The following is a 12,879-nucleotide window of genomic DNA, read 5'->3' as shown; positions in this document are numbered from 1 at the left end:
CTCGTTGTGAGCTGAACCACCTTGCACCTTCGCTCTGCGCAGGCGGTTTATAACCCCCCGAGGTGAAAATACCACAGCAAAAACGTAGCAGTAATATCAGTAAACCCTCACGTTCCTCCTCCCCCGTCTCTCAGCCCTCTGTGTTGTGTGGGCTATGCCTGCATTTCCCAGCAACTGCTGAAATATTGATGAGAAAATGAAAAATAGTGTGATGTTGTGCGTAAGGAAGGTGCTACACTGACATATATATATATATATATATATATATATATATATATATATATATATATATATATATATATATATATATGTGTGTGTGTGTGTGTGTGTGTGTGTGTGTGTGTGTGTTCAATAAAACAAAAACATTGTCTAAAATACCACAGAAAATGACATTTTAACCGAAACCTTAGATTCAACATGCCTAGATTAACAGTAGTACATAGTGGAGGAGTCTCCTTTATAAACTATCTGCGACCAACCGCAGTACCAGCAGTAGCAGAGCGCAGACTTTAATTGGGTGAATAGCGAATATTTCAAAACAAGTATTACATCAACGAAAAGTAGGCAGAATGGAAAGTAATAACTACTGTGTTGATTTAAATTTCTCTTGATCTGTTTTGTGTTTTGGTGTTTCTAGACTGTTTTAATGTCTGAAAAGTGCATTTAACGTATAATGCCGAAAGTTCACATGGCGATGAACACATTAGTATGAAAGGCTGACGCAAGCGCATAGCTCATAGTAAGACCCCTTTCGGCAGGACAGTGAACACAGAAATGTTTGCTCGCTGTGGCTACTGCCATTGAACAAGCAACATACTTACTAGGATGTCAAAAAAACAGACAGAATGACTTGACTGATCAGGAATACGAAAGTGAAAGTAAGAGAACAGCTAAATGACCTTTACTCTGGAGGCCTTACTAGTTTTGCACAGCTACAAAAACATCAAAATAGAAAAACGTGTTAGACAGGTTTCTTTCAGTGAAGAAAAATAAATAAATTATATTTGATAGGTGGTTCTGTATTGTTTTTTAATATAATGATGTACCTGTCTCCTATATATTTTAATTTATTACATTTTATGCAAAATATACCATAGACAAGGTTGCTATCCTCTCATGATGGATTTTTAAGACTGAATATGTATTTTGTTTATTTGGGATTTAATTTTTATATTTGCACTCTTTACATGTGCTTTACATATTTCACTGTCCCTTAATGTATCCGTGACCCCTTTATGTTTACTGTGGATTATCGGTGCTTTTTAAAAAAAAAAATCTGAATTATGAAGAATACGTAAATGCTTCGTAATTATTTTTGAAATGTTGGGTAATAATTTAGAATATGTAATTATAATAATGTATTAATGCTACTCTCTTAACCCTCTCTTCCCTTTTCGTATAATCAAGTAGTTCATTATTAACAGGTTTGTCAACTTTTCTCAATTCTCTCTCAATAATTAGTTCTTTATATCCTCTTAAGATTTCTTTTTAATTCCTTTGTTTTTTTTAGTCATTTTCCTCAGTACAGATTATGTTTATCCTTATACCCATTCCTTTAGGAATTGCTCCTTTAGTATAGCTAGGATGTGCAGATGACATGTAGGTACTGATGCATATCAGTAGTTTTCAAGTAAAGATCTGTTTTAATAGACCCTTGATCAGTTTAACCAAGGTGTCAGATTTAAATTTCAGATTTTGTCCACCTTAAATCCACCAAAATGTTAGGGGGGGGGATATAATTTGCTAATTTCTGAAACTGTACAAGAGGTTTTTCTCCATGTGACATATTCCAAATATAAAATCCACATATCTGATGTATTCAAATGGTTTCTTGTCTAGTTTACTCAATTACATTTCCTCCCGTTTGCCCAGATATGTGCTTGCAAAATGCAAACCTCATTCAGAGCCTATTGCTGTGCCATTGTTCTGTTTGTAACTTCTACTTCTAAATGTAAAATAACACTTTTCTACAACGATCTTGATCATATTTAATATTTTATCAACTCTATTTTCTAGCGTCTCTACATGCTTCATGTCTGGGAACACTGGGGTACAGGGATTTTACTTCCATGCAAAATAAATAAAAAGAAAAAGACACATGGATTTAAAGTTTTGCATAACAACACTCTGTTAAACAAACAAAGACGGTTAGTCAACCCGCCAGCTGCAATTAGTCATCAGTATAGGATTAAACAAAACAGAACCAGAAATCAGTTTCAGTTTCCAATTACTCTCTGTATGAGCTGATCAGCTGACTGGGGAATGACATTCACAGCAAGACAAGAGTATAAATACAGCGATGCAGAAACTGGGCGTTAGGAACTGAACAGCAGACCTGAAAAGCAGACCTAAACAGCGGACCTGAACAGTGGGAAGCGACTTCTGGCTGCTCGATCACGAATGTGTTAACAAGAAGAGGTGAAAAACTTCAGATTCATTCATTAAAACACCCAGACACACACAGAGCTGACTGGACAGGATGGCACAGAACGACTGGGTGCGCATATTCAGAGAGAAGATTCAGGGACTGGGGCTCAGCGATAGCTGGTGGATTGAGTTTGATAACAATATCAACATTGCTCAACCAGGCTGGGAAAATTACATCCGCAATACTTTTGCAAGGTAAGACAAGTCACAATTGTGAAGAAATCGAAGTAGCTGAGTTAAAAGTGCTGGGCTGCAGAGTGGAGGGCAGTGGGGTTGAGTAGCTCAGTGGTTACAGTGCTGGGCTGCAGAGTGGAGGGCAGTGGGGTTGAGTAGCTCAGTGGTTAGAGTGCTGGGCTGCAGAGTGGAGGGCAGTGGGGTTGAGCAGCTCAGTGGTTAGAGTGTTGGGCTACAAAGTGGAGGGCAGTGGGGTTGAGCAAAATCACTGGGCTTTATGCAGTGTGGAAGTCTTTGAAAAAAATATCCTAACCTCTCCTTAGCATAAAAAAAACATTCCTTTGCTGTCCTAAACGACACCTCATCACTGCGAGTAAAGCTGCCAGCACTTCTTTTCCAGGTTCCACTGCTCGCAGTGTCGCCACACCTGGGCGTCGGCGCAGGTTCCGGTCATGTTCCACATGAAGCTGGATGCCTCACAGGGCAGCGGTATCGTGAAGGTGCGCTGCTGCAAGCAGGAGTGCAAGAAGTGCCCCACGCCCATCCTCGAGCAGCCACAGATCAGCTCAGATAACATCACTGTCTTGATGGACAAACTCATGTTGAAGATCCGCAAGAAGTGCTACAAGGAGAACGTGGAGGAGAACGCGACCGGATTCATCATCGCTGGGAAGCTAGACGGGCCTCACGAGTCCAGGCACTGTGAGGGCTGCCAACTTGGCATCTGCAGCCGCAGAGGGGACTCAAATTCATGAGTTAAAACTACAAGGTGGTCAATAGAAACATACCATGCTGCTTTATGACTCGCATTATATATTAATGTTCAACAGTCTTTTTATTTTAGAAACACATGTATGAAGTTCATCTGCAATGTTTCATTGAACAGGTTCATATAAAAGCAGGGAAGAAACGCAGGCGTGGTCTTTCTTGGGATTGATCCATTCCATATCCTACTGCACATCAGCTCAATTTATTCTGTATCGTTTCTTTATATATATATATTATCCTGGGACTCTTATATAAATCAGTAATAGCTGTGAGAGCAGAACTCTCAAAGAATAAATAGATCAGCATACTACCAATGGACAAATAAGTTGATAAAAACATAGGACAGACAGAGCTGTAACACAGAATAGACATGGTAATTGATCATCTGCTGTTGTCGCAGAGCATGAAGAGTTGGGATTTGAATACACTAATGAAGGTGTTAATTATGTTATTTATTTAATTTACCATGAATACTCTGATTATCTTTATTTATTATCTCTGTGTGCTTGGGACTGAATGAATGTTAACAATAAAAGCAGAGGACAAGCAGGGGCCTTTTGAATTTGTTTAAATTTTTCTCTTAATCAAGTGCACCCGTTACAACCGCATTGCAAAGTGTTTCCATCTTTAACATTTAACTGTGTCTCACACTTCCTCTCTCTCCCCGTCTTTCACACAGAGCGATGTTAATGTGATAAGACGTAAACCCCATACTGACCGTGCATACAGTTACAAAGAGGTTCTACACTACAAGCAAGTTCATTATAACAAAATAAAACAAAAAACAGAACATACTTTTACATGAATAGAAACAACACAGCCAATAGCACCCCACATCCCCACACTCAGCTGTATGCAAGCAGGAACAGAACTTTAATCTTCTCTTCTGAAACAGCTGGTCTTACAAAGCACTGTCAGTTTTTGTGTCTAAATAAATTACCTGGACCAAAGCTAATATTTAGCAAATCATACCAATCAGAAGATCTTGGGAGAGGCACAGTACTTGAAGGAGAGCTCAAACAGTCAATCCCACTCCTACTCTCTGCTCAGACAGTGAATTTCTCGGGGTGGTACTTGCGCTCGAACTGCCCCACGTCAAACTTCCTCTTGCACCCCGCATAGTTCATGAAGCGGATCTTCCCGAAGACAGGTCTCTCCCCCCAGCCCTGGTCATGGATCCCACAGATGGACCACATGCAGCCTGGAGAGGAGAAGTAGAGTCACAGACTTAGAAATGACAGTGAAGATATTGGAAAGACTCCTCGTCTCAGCGTATGTCAGCAGTGTGGACTGACCGACGTATCCGTTGGGGTCTCGTCCGTCCAGCTCGTAGCGGTCGTTGAGGTAGAGCGCCGTCTCCAGTGCCTCCTCCGGGCTGCTGGTCCACTCCAGGATCTTCTTCGCCCAGTACATCCGCAGGAAGCCATGCATCTTCCCCTCAAGAGTCATCTGGAGCTGAGAGAGAGAGAGAGAGAGAGAGAGAGAGAGAGAGAGAGAGAGAGAGAGAGAGAGAGAGAGAGAGAGAGAGAGAGAGAGAGAGAGAGAGAGAGAGAGAGAGAGAGAGAGAGAGAGAGAGAGAGAGAGAGAGAGAGAGAGAGAGAGAGAGAGAGAGAGAGAGAGAGAGAGAGAGAGAGGTCAAAGCACCAGGAGGGCAGCATGGCATGGGACACTGTGTGAGTGTGTGTATCAACGGGATTGTTTATATTCCTCATGGTCCAGAAACCTGACAAATGTTACCACACGATGATCTAGACCATGTCTCCGTCATTTTTATGCATATATTTCAAACATTAAAAAAAAAAAAATATTTCAATGCAGGAGAATTAACTTTAGCCACAACTTTCATTATTGTGCTGATCCATGCCTTCACTGGGCTTTGGAATGGAAAACAGACAGTACGTGTTAGTCAGTGCAAAGTCCTCACATACACTGCATTCCACACCGCACTGTGCGAGTGTGACACACGCTGCTTCATACCTGAGCTGCATTCCACAGCGGGTCGTGTGTCTTTCCCGCCTCTAGCTGAGCCCGGGAGTACAGGTGAGAGCGCTCGTCCTGCGCGTGGTCCTGCAGAGTCTTCCTGGCCCAGTCAGAGGCACCTACATGGGACAGCGCAGCAACAACAATCAACACACACTTCTACAAATTATCCCAATCACAGCAATGATCTGGAAATAAGCAGCAGGGAAAGGCTGCTGAAAATCTAGTGGGGACCCCTGTTGGTCAGCTATTGAAATCTAGAATACTTCTATACCAAGGAGGAAAAAAAGCAATGTATGCATTTACAATTATGACTGTATTATTAATATTCCTAATAATAATTAATGTTTTTGTGTTTGTAAAATATTGTTTCTACAGTTTTGTTGCTTCGCTCACCCTCTACGCAGTCGTAGTTTTTGTTGTAGTAACAGAAGTTGTCGGCCAGCTCTCGACGCACCACCGCCTCCTCGATGAAGCTGTTGACAGACTGCAAATACTTCGAGCTGCACTTCCGCACCTCCAGCACGGCACGCTGCACGGAGACCTGCCCTGCAAGCAGAGGGGAGAACTCTGTCACACACACTGTCGCACATCAGGGCTGTGAGGAACTACAGCACCTACAACTACAATACTTTCAGTACAGCACATGGGCAAAACATTCAGCCACTAACACTGCCTTTTATGATGGAAATGTGCTCCACATTAAAAGAACTAGCAGCACTGTACTGACCGAAGTGGAACCAGGGAGACAGGTTGCTGAGCGCGGGTCGGTTTGGGTTGTTGCGGTCAGACCCAAACAATTTCAGGCGCTCCATGATGAAGGACTCCAGCATCGCTAGGCCCGCCTCTGTCCCGGGTCGAGCCCAGTCTACCTCCTTAACACTACAGTCTACTTCCAGGCTGGAGCGGGCCTGTTCCCAGTCCACTGCCTGCACAGGGGAGAAACCTAAACACTCAGTAACAGAGACACAACACAGTCAGATACACACAATAAATCAGCATGCACAGAGGGGGAGTTACCCTCCAGCACACATGTACAGCGGGGTGGTTGCTCTGCAGCATGCATGCACAGAGAGGTCTCACTGCAGACACATGCACAGTACAAGACATGACTGTCATTCTCTGGTTACTACACACTGCATGTTGTCACTGACTCACGCACAAGCATGCTGAATAGTGAAACCAAGTGAAGGACTGGAGTGCTGCAGTTAGTGACCACTCACTTGTGGATCAAGCAAGTGTGGCAAATGACACAGTTAAAATGCGTAATTAGGGGCTGGATGGAAAGAAACCCCCAGATTGTGAAAGCAGGAAGATTCCCGCGTTACCCGACACACCTTCGCTTCGCACCCGGCGCCGTGAGGGTGTCGGAGCACCGGAGGAAACTCTGTCAAGTATTCGGAAAGCTTGTCATGGATCTTCTTGCGGATAGTTCTGGCTCCGTATTCCTGTTTTTCTGACGCGACCCAGCAGGGAACAATGTTGTGAGCATCTACCTGCGTTAGAAAGCAATCAGCGGACGAGATCAAAACACAACGACTAATAAAGCGTTCTCCATCAAACTGAATGAGGGATGCAAGTGGAGGAGCACTCACTCCCAGTCCCAGATCAGTGTATTTCACAGACCTGTCTGTAAATAGTGGTTTTTAACCTCGGCGCTCAAGCACCTGTGTTGAACCAGGTTTTTATTTCTGTTTGTTGTTGTATTGTGTACTCTGGTCTGGTGAAGTACTTGCACACTATGGCACTCACTGTAACAAATCACATATAAGAGGCTGGCTGCAATTGTAATCATTTTTATTGTATTTATTTTGATCTATTTTGTCAGGGACAATGTGCAATTCTAACAGTTACGTCATGTAAACCTGACAACGGCTAATTACCAGTGCTGTTTGAAGTACTCTAGAAAACAATACACGCCTAAAACAACTACTTGAGTCCTGGCTGAAATAACCTGGACTGCTAGCGGCACATGAGGATCAGAGTTGAGACCCCCTGATCTCTCTAGGAAGAGCCACGCAATGCCCCTGCAGTGGGATCGATGGGTACCTGCACTAACATGACATCACGCGGCAGCCTCTCCTTCACATCCTGGAGCCACTGCAGGGGTACCCGCAGCGGGGAGAAGTCTGTGACCACACCCCCCGCCCCCTGCATCCGCACAAACTCCGGCAGCACATCCTTCGCATAGCCTGTCAGCAGGTGGAAAGAGATGTTCAGCTCTGCACACTCCTGACAACAAGAAGCACAGCTGTGAGTGTAGTGAGGTGCATCCCCACTCTACATAATGCACACAGCCTTCAGCATCAGGATAAAGCCCTACAACCACTGTGTGTGCCTGCAAAATCGTAACCTACAGACAGAGGTCTGCATCCCCAGGTAATAATAACGACAGGTAGTAGCAGCTGGGACATGCAGTTTGATTCACAGCCTGTTTTTGTACCACTATAGTCAGTAGTACATATATAATAGAGTACACATATATATTATCAATTAGTAGTACCTTGGCCACCTCCTCCAGGCCCCGCAGCATGAAGCCGAAGTGTCGGATGGTGGCATCGAGGAAGCGTGGCACCAGGCAGAAGCACACATGGAGCGGGAGCTCATGACTCAGGGCCAGGTGCTGAGAGTACAGGAGAGCCCAGTTATCTGCAACACACAAACGAGCATCAGTTTGTAAATCAAAGACCAGAACAGACCCGACTGTAAGCCAGCAACAGTCCAGCTCCGTTTCTCTTCATTTCAATCACTTTCACAGGAATGCATGTTATGTGAGTCCCCTCTTTTTTATGAATGGACAAATCCTGATAAAGACATCTCAAACCGCATCAGCAGCGTGCTGGTTTGTTCTCTGGTCTAGAATCCTGAGATCAGTCCCAGCTTTGAAAACAACACTATGTAAGAGATGAGAAGACCAGCATATTGACACAGGTAAAGACAATTCACATTAAGAGTAATTAAGCTAACACAGTATCTGACCAAACAGTGTGGACACTACGTCATGCTGCATGTGCACTTTATCCCAGCCCTAACGCCCACGAACAGCACCAGCCCATCATGCTGAAGCTCAGTGCACACCCTGCACCCCCCTCCCCCGGGTTACCTTGCACCCTCTGGTCCCGGGACATCCAGTACACAATGCTTTCCGAGCCGTCCTTCATCTCCACAGCCTCGGAGATGAGGCGCACTCGCTTCTTGTTGAACTCGAATCCCTGCACTGACATCCTTGCCTGCAGTCTAGTCTCTTTTATTGAGCTCGCCAGCCCTCCCACTCCCCCCGGTGGTGACGCGACAACGTCCCGAGCACCCAGTCTCCGTTTCTTCCTGGTTCCTGTGTTGGAAAGCTCATCTCCACTCGATCCCGACCGTGTCGTCTCCCCAGCACTCTCCCTCTTCCCTGGTTCCTGCTTCCTTGCTGCTTTCGCTTCTCTGCCGCTGCTAGACCCAGCCTGCCTGCCTCCCTCCACTACCTTTTGGTCTATCTTTACTGTGTCCAAGACTCTGCCAGCCCCGGTGTTCCCATTGTCATTCTTGGTTTTCCTCAGCTTGCCTGGTTTCTCCTCCATGCTGACACACCCCCAGGCAGCAAAGAATGAGTGTGTGACCTGCCTCTGAGAGACAGCGTTGCAACGGAGAAGGATCCTGTGAGTCTACAGCAGGGGCAGTCTGGACAGAGAGAAAAGAGATGTTCAGAATATTTAAATTCAAAGAAGTCAGTGATTTATTTATATCAGTAACTCAGGCAACACAGGTACAACAATCTCTTAGAAAGAGAAGTACAACGCAACTTGGATTTATTTTTATTGCTACAACTCAGAAATTCTGCAACGTTTAATATTTGGCAATTAAACAGCAGAAAGGGGGTTAGTTTTAGATGCGGGTGATGACAAGTCAATATAGACCTAAAGGGAGCTACAGTATCTCAACACAAACCCTGCCAGGATAACATCATCAGAGATGGATTTAATCAGCAGCGTATTATTAAGGTCATTCCCCGGTGCAATAAAAATGCTTCGACACAATCCAGCAGTGACTGCTCCCAATGCAGAACATCTCACTTTTTTTTCAATCACTCTGCTTCATGATCTGCACAAACGAACACATTCTGGTTTCAAAACATGTCTCGTCACTTGCACAGGAACTGACACTCTTCCCTGGATGATAGTAGCGGGACTACAACGACTAAAACTACGTACTACAACATAGCTTTGGATAAAACCAGATGGTTAGTGTAAACATATAATAATAATAATAATAATAATAATAATAATAATAATATAATAAACTTCTTTCAGGCAAGAGGAAGAAAAGAATAAAAGAAAAACTAAATAAGAAGTTCCCCCGTTGCCGCAGGCATTCGTTTTATGGTTTCGTTTTTGTTTATTGCGCAATACAGTAATACGCAACACTGTGCAGGAAAAAGTTTTGCATTTATAAATATATTATTTACTTCGACGGTCCTGGGATGATGAAGAAAACATGACAAATTTGCTAATACCTAGTTCGCAAACAATTACAAATAGTAATTATAATAAATGTACAATATAGTGCAATAGGATTAATTTAAAGACATTACGTACCCACTATGCAACACGCACAGTTGTTTGCGCTCTAACTGTATTATGCAAAACTCCGTCCCTTCGCTACCCACTCTCTCTCTGTCTGTCTGTCTTTCTCTGTCCAGTTTTTCGTGGCATCCGCCGTGGTTACACAACGTCCCCTCCTTTGCAATATAGAGCGGTTTTATATGACGTAACCTAGCTGGCGCGCCACGCTTCCTGGAAAGCGTCCTTAACACAAAGTGATGTGCTTGTGTTGTCAGTCCACAGATCCCCAGTGTGTGTGTGTGCGGCGGTGTTGCTTTTCTTTGGTAAATAAATGAAGTTGTAGGTGGGCTACCAAGATATACATTGGAATGGCCCTGCTCTCAAATGGTCTGGTAGTTATATATTATTTATCTTCTGAAATAAAAAGTATTTGTTAAGTTGATTTACTTTTGGGGTGTACTCCCGCACATTCTACACAGGGAGACAATCACATGTTTCATTTATGGAACGTGTTAGTTCCTCGGTTATCTTAGCGAAGCACATGTTCTCCAATCAAAACACTGTTATAAAAACATAAAGTTCCGTAGCACAGTGATACGCACCTGCCAGGAAACAGACTGACTGCGTGGTCCTTTAATTTGAGCAAGCATCCAGACAGGAGAAGGGTTTTCCATTCCAAGTCAGAACAAGAAACACATTTTTTGGATATCACGTGTACAGTTTTTTTTTTTTTTTTCTCTGACTGACAGAATGAGTTTCTAGACAACGCTGGCGGACAGTGAGTCTGACTGGCAGCGGCTCACATGTAAATAATGGAATTTAAAAACGACACATGTACACTGAATTAGAATTTGTTCTTCATGCATATGTATATATGATTAATTTCTTTTTGAAAGTGGAAAAATACTGGTTAATTTTAAAAACAAGAACCAAGCACACTCAGATTTTGTATAATTAACATGGAATAGTCTCCTTTAAAAAAGAGCGGGAGTCGCTTAAGACCAGGGTAAAGTATTTAAACACACGGAGCTTTGCAGTGGGATTTATTTGCACGTTGCCACCCAGATTAAACCAGTTTAACGGGACCGCTGTAGCTTTATTAGCATATTTATAGGGGGACTAACCAGTAGGATTTTAATTGACACTTTTGTACGTAACTGTACAGGTATCACTTATCCCTTCAATTCACAGTTCTCGGAGTAGAGACATTAGATTAAAGAAGGTCCTTAACAGGTTTTTTGACAATTGGACAAGCAGGTCACTGGATATATGCAAAACTTTCAGAGTGACATCAGCTTGTCCAACTCGGGGGTGGGTGGAGGTGGAATCAGCCCTGAAATATAAATCTGTCTGTTGTATTATTAATATTTGTTCATCCACTCTCTACGCCATCCTGGGAGTGGTGAGCCGGCCTTGCTTAATTTCATCTTCATTTCAGAGCTTGTTTTGTTCATACATGTATGATGTGCAATCTAATAATTACAGCCACGTCAGTAATAAAGTGTCAAGTGTTTTCTAGGTCAGGTTTTCACAGCGTTTATACCCTTTCTCATGAACTCACTTTTTTTTTTAAAGTTACATTTTAATGTTACAAAATGAGAAAAAAAAAAAAAAAAAAAACTTAAGATGAATTCTGAGACTCTGAGTTCTAATACTTACCAGTAGTTGTCTGTCTCAGGTTTTGTCAAATTCACATTAACTTGAGCTAATTAAAAACTGAGAAAATATGTCCCTTTATATTTAAATTTTGGTAGAGACACCACAGGGGAGGTGGTGTGCTTGCTTCATATATATAATATAATATAATATAATATATATAACCCTATAGTGATGTGAGGTGCACGGCGTAGACACTTTATAGAATTACTTAGTTTGCTACAATCACTTTAAAACCGTGAAAAATTCTCAATCCTATTGCTCTGGTTTGGACCATGATTTAGCTTCAAAGCTTGATATGAAACATCTTTCAGGGGCTATAATTAGCTCAGTTAAATATGAGAATTTCTCCTGGGGCAGACACACTCCAACACCAAACAAGTTCACTGGGTCATTAAAGTGTTACAGTGACACACGTTGATTAAACCCAGTGGATTCCCAGCCTCTCCTGAAATTATAGATGAACAAGCCTCCCCTTTCCTTCTCAGTGTGTGTTCGGTGTTTGGAGCTTTGCCACTCTGATTCGGAGCGCTCTTGAAAGGCTGGATGGGATTGTGAGACTTTGGCGTTTGGCCACTTTCAGGATCACTGTGCAATGTTTGTTTCAAACCCATTGTGATGCCTTAAAAGAATCGCTGCAATGCTATAGTCCTGTTTTCTGGGTAGTACACTTGAATTATAAATTAGATCCTAATGGGATTTTTTCTATGCCTCTCTCAGTCGGTATCAGAAATTTAGATTGAAAAGCAGGATCTCCATGCTCAGAATTCAGAAGTCTGCTCAGCCAATTGTCCTGGCCAAGGTAACCATTACCAGAGTAGTTATAAAACCTGACAGTTATTGTTATAGCAACTGGAATAGATCATAATACATAGTACATAATAAGCAGGTATAAAATTAAATATTAGGAAATATGCAATCCGCTTAAATTGCTGCAGAAGGATTTTAGAATAGTTTCACTGCTGTGCCACGTGGTAAAGCTGCAGCTGTGCACATCTCTGCTCTTAGGTATCTACTTCTCGGTGTGCCTGGCTCTGATGGTTATCAGCCTGCTGGAGACGGTGATCATCACCAACATGCTTCACCACAACTCCATGAAGTACCGGCCTGTGCCACACCTGGTCCGGGTCCTGGGGTACCTTGCAAGCCTCAACCCAGTTGCACCCAGCCACCCAGAGACCCCCTCCAACATCACCACTGGTAAGACAGCACACAACTCAGGGGCTAAAACACAAAGCTCCAGCTTTGCTATGTAGAGGGCTTCCCTCCCCTAATCCCTAACCACTAACCCCACACACTTAATTTTTTATAACGTGCTGTAAATTCC

At 43.0% G+C, this 12,879-nt stretch overlaps 2 protein-coding genes across 4 annotated transcripts; one reads left to right on the top strand and one right to left on the bottom strand.

The window, feature by feature from the left end:
- Window positions 1–335: 335 nt before the first annotated feature.
- Window positions 336–3,513, top strand: LOC121323168 (receptor-transporting protein 3-like). Its single transcript, XM_041264048.1, has 2 exons — window positions 336–2,622; window positions 3,002–3,513. Exons 1-2 carry the CDS (start codon window positions 2,480–2,482, stop codon window positions 3,354–3,356), a joined length of 498 nt encoding a protein of 165 aa, XP_041119982.1. The 5' UTR covers window positions 336–2,479; the 3' UTR covers window positions 3,357–3,513.
- A 408-nt stretch (window positions 3,514–3,921) lies between these two features.
- Window positions 3,922–10,076, bottom strand: LOC121323167 (CPD photolyase). Of its 3 annotated transcripts, XM_041264045.1 has the most exons (10): window positions 9,930–10,076; window positions 8,453–9,015; window positions 7,853–7,998; window positions 7,399–7,581; window positions 6,687–6,845; window positions 6,080–6,278; window positions 5,746–5,898; window positions 5,347–5,468; window positions 4,665–4,824; window positions 3,922–4,570 (listed from the first exon to the last, which is right to left on the bottom strand). In XM_041264045.1, the coding sequence occupies exons 2-10, from the start codon at window positions 8,913–8,915 to the stop codon at window positions 4,416–4,418; spliced, it is 1,740 nt and encodes a 579-aa protein (XP_041119979.1). In that variant the 5' UTR covers window positions 8,916–9,015; window positions 9,930–10,076; the 3' UTR covers window positions 3,922–4,415. The 3 variants fall into 3 exon arrangements, with proteins under 3 accessions (XP_041119979.1, XP_041119980.1, XP_041119981.1); XM_041264046.1 differs by lacking the exon at window positions 7,399–7,581 and having other exon boundaries at window positions 9,930–10,074; XM_041264047.1 differs by lacking the exons at window positions 6,687–6,845; window positions 7,399–7,581 and having other exon boundaries at window positions 9,930–10,074.
- Window positions 10,077–12,879: the final 2,803 nt, after the last annotated feature.

The sequence above is a fragment of the Polyodon spathula genome, chromosome 11 (genome assembly GCF_017654505.1).
Source record: "Polyodon spathula isolate WHYD16114869_AA chromosome 11, ASM1765450v1, whole genome shotgun sequence".
Classification (NCBI taxonomy): Eukaryota; Metazoa; Chordata; class Actinopteri; order Acipenseriformes; family Polyodontidae; genus Polyodon; species Polyodon spathula.
Note: the sequence above shows the minus strand (reverse complement) of the source record. Positions and strands in the feature narration are given on the sequence as shown.

Bases quoted from the DNA above. Each gene is read 5' to 3' on its own strand.
- LOC121323167 (XM_041264045.1), bottom strand. From the start codon at position 8,915: ATGGAGGAGAAACCAGGCAAGCTGAGGAAAACCAAGAATGACAATGGG. The intron at 7,999-8,452 runs GTAACCCGGGGG...TGTGTGTTGCAG, and splicing joins CCGGGACCAGAGGGTGCAAG to ATAACTGGGCTCTCCTGTAC. The intron at 4,571-4,664 runs GTCAGTCCACAC...TCTCCTCTCCAG, and splicing joins AGACCCCAACGGATACGTCG to GCTGCATGTGGTCCATCTGT.
- LOC121323168 (XM_041264048.1), top strand. From the start codon at position 2,480: ATGGCACAGAACGACTGGGTGCGCATATTCAGAGAGAAGATTCAGGGA. The intron at 2,623-3,001 runs GTAAGACAAGTC...CTTCTTTTCCAG, and splicing joins ATCCGCAATACTTTTGCAAG to GTTCCACTGCTCGCAGTGTC.